Here is a 5,662-nt window from a genome sequence, read left to right as displayed (position 1 = left end):
TGGAATGTGCGTACTAGGGACCTAATGTGTCTTGTCCTTAGAGAGCCCCCTTGAAACTGGGCCTTGTAAACATATTTCAACCAAATGTGCTTCGTTAGTGTGGCTAAAGTTTCCAAGAGTGAGGCTGGGGTCCACATGTACACACTTCATCTATTGATCTACTTGACCTTTGCGCCTACAAGAATATATCTACAACAATTGATATGTAAAACTAGAATGGAATACTATGACTAAGGTATAAAGTGAAAGGAATGCTAAGGGTAATACCCTAGGGTAACAATATATTTGGTACTAAGTTCTAATTATTAATCTTTCACATTTTTTAATTAAATACAGTAAGTGAGGATGTACGGTTCTCCTAGACACCAATTTTTGCAATTACAATAGTCGTGATCACATATAAGATTTGCGTAAATTTAATTCTCTTTGCTAAAGGTCGGTTCTCATCTACTCTTGGATTTTGTTGCAGTCTACTCTAAATTTTCCTTTTTTAAAATATTTATTTGAGATGTTCTCTGAGCAAATATTAGAGGAAAATATTAGGTGGAAAGAAGGCAGAGAGTTAGGGTTTGTATCTGCTCTGCCTGATGCATCCACTGCTTATGGGACGTCTTCGGATACGAATATCAAAGGCGCAGCTCGCTGCATATGTCTTTTTCCAGGTTCTGTCACATCTCCTTCTCCTATTTTAATCTCTAGAAATCACATGCAAATCTTATCTGGTTTGCACATGCATGGTCTTGCAATAATCTATCAATGGATTTCTCTGTAGACCAAAGTTTTGCAGAATTGTTGCTAACTGCCCTTTACTGTAGCGTCTGCTTCTGTACCATGTGAGTTTCCGCTTGCAAGCATACAAATGGAGTCTAAAGAATGATAAGATACAAGCTAGTATAAGCTCCCTAGCCTTAGATGGACCCTAGAGGTTTTCCAGCCTTTAGCCCTGCCTGATACAAGGGGAGATCTCACCCACCTGTCCCTCACAGGCTGGTGGGATCTCCCCAGGTTCGACGGGCGGGGGAGATATCTTTACAGACCCTTGAAATGAAAGCGATAGAACGGTTGGCTAGCAAGCAACATGGTCCCTTGGCGACAGTGGCAGCAAAGCTGGAGGATGAGGTGATATGTCAGCAGGCACATCTTGAAGTCCGTGAAGTCTCAGCAAGTTGTCCACCAATAATTGATTCGGATCAAGAACAACGACAATCCACTTGTGTCTACACACAGTCATCTGTTAAAGAATACAAACATGCAGGCCTCATGGGGCAGCATGGCATGGATGACACCTTCGCGTCTCTTTTGAAGCACTATGGCAGGGCCAAGGCACTCTGTGAAGGTCAAAACCTGCATGCTCAAATCAATAGACTTGGATATGATAGCAGTACATTTCTTGCAAATTGTCTGATTGAAATGTACGGGAACTGTGGAAGCATGGAAGAAGCTCAATCTGTGTTTGACAAAATTGCTAACCTCAATGTTTACTCCTTTAATATTCTCCTAAAAGCGTTTGTTCAAAATGGGATCTTGGATCGTGCAAGTGGAGTGTTTTGGGGAATGCCACATCGCGACATCGTTTCATGGAACGCCATGATCGCAGCTTTTTCACAATGGGGCCGTTACAAGGAAGCCTTGGATGTTTATAGTCAGATGCTGTTGGGATGTGTAAAGCCAGATAAGATCACTTTTGTTTGTGTTCTCAATGCATGCTCCAATCTTGCATCCTTTGAAAAGGGGTACGAGGTTCACGCTTCCATCATGACCCATGGACTTGAGTCAAACGTTATGGTGGGGACCACTCTTGTGAATATGTATGGCAAATGTGGAAGTGGGTTGTATGCAAGAAGCGTGTTTGATAGAATGCTTTCGCGTGATACAGTATGCTGGAATGCCATGATTGCAGCATATGCCCAAAACAGGCATAGTCAGGAGGCTCTTTTTCTCTTTAACAAGATGCAGTTGGAGGGCATCAGCCCCAATAATATCTCATTTGTATGTGCTTTGGATGCATGTGCAAGCCTTGTGGTTCTACAAGAGGGAAAGAAGATTCATGCTGCCATTAACAACTGTGAAATTGTACAAGATGTTGCTTTAGGGAACACCCTTCTCAACATGTATGGGAAATGTGAGAGCATGCATGATGCAAGGATTGTTTTTGAAAGAATGCCTTTTCGAGATATCGTGTCTTGGAATGCCATGATTTCTGTTCTTACTCAGAATGAGCAGAACAAGGAGGCTCTGGGTTTGTATGATGAGATGCAAGTTGAAGGCATCAGACCTAACAACATTACATTTGTATGTGCACTTAATGCATGTGCAAGCTTAGCAGCATTAGAAGAAGGGCAGGAGATTCATAACACTATCATTGATAACATTTATGGTGCTGATACCATGGTTGAAAATGCGCTCATAAACATGTACGGCAAGTGCAGCAACATGCACAGTGCAAGGAAGGTGTTCTTGGAAATGCCTTCTCGGGATGTCATCTCATGGAATGCCATGATTTCTGCGCTTGCTCAGAATGGATATAATGAGAACGCTTTGGAATTTTTTCAACTGATGCTACTGGAAGGTTTGATGCCAGATGATATCACCTTTGTTTCTGTTCTCGATGCATGTGCTAATATGAAATCTTCACAAATGGGGCAAGAAATCCATATTTGTCTTGCGCATCTTGGATATCAGCAAGATGTTATCGTGGGGACTGCTCTTGTCAGCATGTATGGCAAATGTGGAGATTTATGCAAGGCAAGGAGTGCATTTGACAAAATTCTCTCTCGGAATCTTGTCACTTGGAATGCTTATATGGCCGTGCTGGTTGAGAATGGGCTGGGTAATGGAGCTTTGGATCTTTTTCGTATTATGCTGCTTGATGGCATGATGCCAGACAAAGTATCCTTTGCGTGTGCTATTGATGCATGTGCAAGCTTGGCAGTGTTTGAGGATGGGAAGGCGATCCATTATATTATCATCGATTTTGAGCATGAGCAAGACCTTGTGGTAGGGACAGCCCTTATTAACATGTATGGCAAGTGTGGAAGTTTGCCTTATGCAAGGAACGTGTTTGACAAAATGCGAAAGTGGGATCTCGTCCTTTGCAATGCCATGATTGGTGTGTTTGCCCAAAGTGGTCATGGTGACGAGTCTCTTTACATTTTTTTGCAAATGCAGCTTTATGGAATTAACCCTGACCAGATTACCTTTATCAATATCTTAACTGCTTGCAGCCATACTGGAGAGATTGAAAAAGGCAGGCATTTTTTCGTGTCTATGAGTAAGGATCATGAAATAACACAGTCAGAGGATCATATCGTGTGCATGATTGATATCCTTGGTCGTGCTGGACATTTGGATGAGGCGGAGGGATTAGTCAACAGCATGCCTTTTGAAAAAACTGCAGTAGTATGGTTGACCTTACTTGGTTCATGCCGAATGCATGGAGACACGGAAAGAGGATTGCGAGCTGCAAAGAAATGTTTTGAGTCAGACCCAGGGGATGCTGTACCCTATGTGATGATGTCAAATATCTATGCTGCAGCTGGCAGATGGGTTGATAAAGCAAGGGAGTTACAGCATGTAGCCCCTTTAGAGCTGAAATTGCAGCACAATCTAGGGGTGGAATGTCCCCATGTTATGTGTACATGATTAAAGCTTTTCAATTCTCCAAATTAATCATTTTTTTTTGGATAAAGCTCTCTAATTGTCCAAATAAATCATCTCTCAGACTTGAGCTGGAGCCTTCTGTTCTCCCCCCCACCCTCTCCCTTATATCTGAAGATTCAGCACAATCTAGGGGCGGAATGTCCCCAAGTTGTGTTGTATATGATTAAAGCTCTTGCAAGCCATCCTTGTCTGCGAGCAGGGGTGTGCCCTCGACATCAAGTTCCTTGGCAATTGGTACATCTGAATTTCAACTCGGTCTCCTACGTTGAAACAGGCTCTCGTCTCTTGTCAACCCTTGCAAGATAGACATATGACACAGACCAACATATTTATGGTGCTGGCGGTTCACTGTTCAACCATAGCTCTGTCTGGAGCACCCCCAATTTAGAGGCTAGACCACAGCACGACCACGCTTGCCCAAACCCCAACATCCCATACCACTGAGGCCCACCAGTCGAGGTGTATGACTCAAGCCATGGTCAAGGCTTGGGTCCTTAATCTCCAGGGAGAGTCCTCCATAGTGGGGAGAGCTAGAGAGGAGCATCCGTCAGAGCCTAGCCTCCTGAAGCCCACCAGTTGAGGTGTATGACTCAAGCCATGGTCAAGGACCCAAGCTTGGTCAAGGCCCTGCCTGGGTCCTTAATCTCCAGGGGGTCCTCCATAGTGGGGAGAGCAAGAAAGGAGCATCCGTCAGAGACTAGCCTCCTTGCAGCAGCTTCAAGAGAGCACCTCGGATAGCCCGTGGATTGAGGCCCAGTTGGTTGCAGCCCGTATAGAGCTTAGTTCCATCGAGGAGCAAAGAGTGGAGTACGGACACCATGCTAGAGCCTCCTTTTGGACCCAAGCAGGTCTCACCGGAGATTTCTGGCCCTCATAGGCGGAGGGATGGCATGCACAAGTTGTGAGGCCAAGATGGATTCATAGTTGCCCCCCAATCCCCCCCCCCCCTTTCTCCCCGCCAAGGTGCGAGCCATTGCCAAAGCTTCTTCCGCTCTCTTCTCATAGGTGCCCTCCTATCTTCTCTAGTGTTGGATGTGCATGAGCGGATTTGGCGGCACACGAGATAGGTGGTCCCCCCCCCCCCCCCCCCCCCCCCCCGGCGCGCTCTCCGTACTTTCGTGTTAATGCCCTTTACTTCAGAGGAGCTTGTGAAGGCTCTCGCAGCTCTCCCTAGTGCCAAATGCTCAGGAGAAGATGGACTTCCGGTCTCTTTATTTCTTTAGCATTGGGATCTCATGAAAGGCAGCTCAAAGCTGCCTTCAATGAGATTATGACCACGGGCTCCATGTCGGAAAGGTTGCCAAAGGAATTGATCCATTTGATTCCCGAGGGTGGTGACAGAGTGGAGATTTGGCAGTGCCTACAAAATCCTTGCCAAAGCCATTAGTTGGCGCTTAGTTGGCGCCTACAACCTTTCCTCCCTGATTTGATTCATGGCACAGAGACGGGTTTCATCCAAAATCGAAGCATTCTGGACCCAGGCTTGCATTGGTCAGGTTCAATGGTTGATCCGTAACTCTCTATGGGCTGGTAGCGAGATGGGAGGCCTGCCAGGGCCAAGGTGGCGTGGAGAGTGATCATTCAAACCGACATGGGCATCATCGACCCCTCTATTCAGAGTGGCATCCTTTTGGGCAAGTTGATAGTTGGTGGCCTTCTTCCGAGTGGCGAACCCTGGAAGGAAGGACTTTCTCCTTGCTAGGATCTCCGGCTGCATCCCCAATTTTGGGAGGTCCTTGGCCCGAGAGTACCCCAATTTTGGGAGGTCCTTGGCCCGAGAGTACAAGATGGACTTTCACGAAGATTCGCGCTCGTGGCTTTACCCCGCAGTTGAGAAGAGATTTGCAGCCACAGTCTCTTGCGCACTTGGTATCACCTATGACTGGCCCTTCAGAGTGGCATCCTTTTGGGCAAGTTGATAGTTGGTGGCCTTCTTCCGAGTGGCGAACCCTGGAAGGAAGGACTTTCTCCTTGCTAGGATCTCCGGCTGCATCCCCAATTT

The 5,662-nt window shown here is 46.1% G+C and overlaps 1 protein-coding gene across 1 annotated transcript; it reads left to right on the top strand.

The window, feature by feature from the left end:
• Window positions 1-422: 422 nt before the first annotated feature.
• Window positions 423-3,688, top strand: LOC147633873 (pentatricopeptide repeat-containing protein At4g20770-like). The gene is made up of 2 exons (XM_086804928.1): window positions 423-662; window positions 816-3,688. The coding sequence occupies exon 2, from the start codon at window positions 1,045-1,047 to the stop codon at window positions 3,640-3,642; it is 2,598 nt and encodes an 865-aa protein (XP_086661054.1). The 5' UTR covers window positions 423-662; window positions 816-1,044; the 3' UTR covers window positions 3,643-3,688.
• The last annotated feature ends 1,974 nt before the right edge of the window (window positions 3,689-5,662 follow it).

The sequence above is a fragment of the Cibotium barometz genome, chromosome 11, assembly GCF_041138505.1.
Source record: "Cibotium barometz isolate CiBa-2024 chromosome 11, ASM4113850v1, whole genome shotgun sequence".
NCBI classification, from domain to species: Eukaryota; Viridiplantae; Streptophyta; class Polypodiopsida; order Cyatheales; family Cibotiaceae; genus Cibotium; species Cibotium barometz.
Note: the sequence above shows the minus strand (reverse complement) of the source record. Positions and strands in the feature narration are given on the sequence as shown.

Coding starts and splice junctions, on each gene's coding strand:
- LOC147633873 (XM_086804928.1), top strand. CDS start 1,045: ATGAAAGCGATAGAACGGTTGGCTAGCAAGCAACATGGTCCCTTGGCG.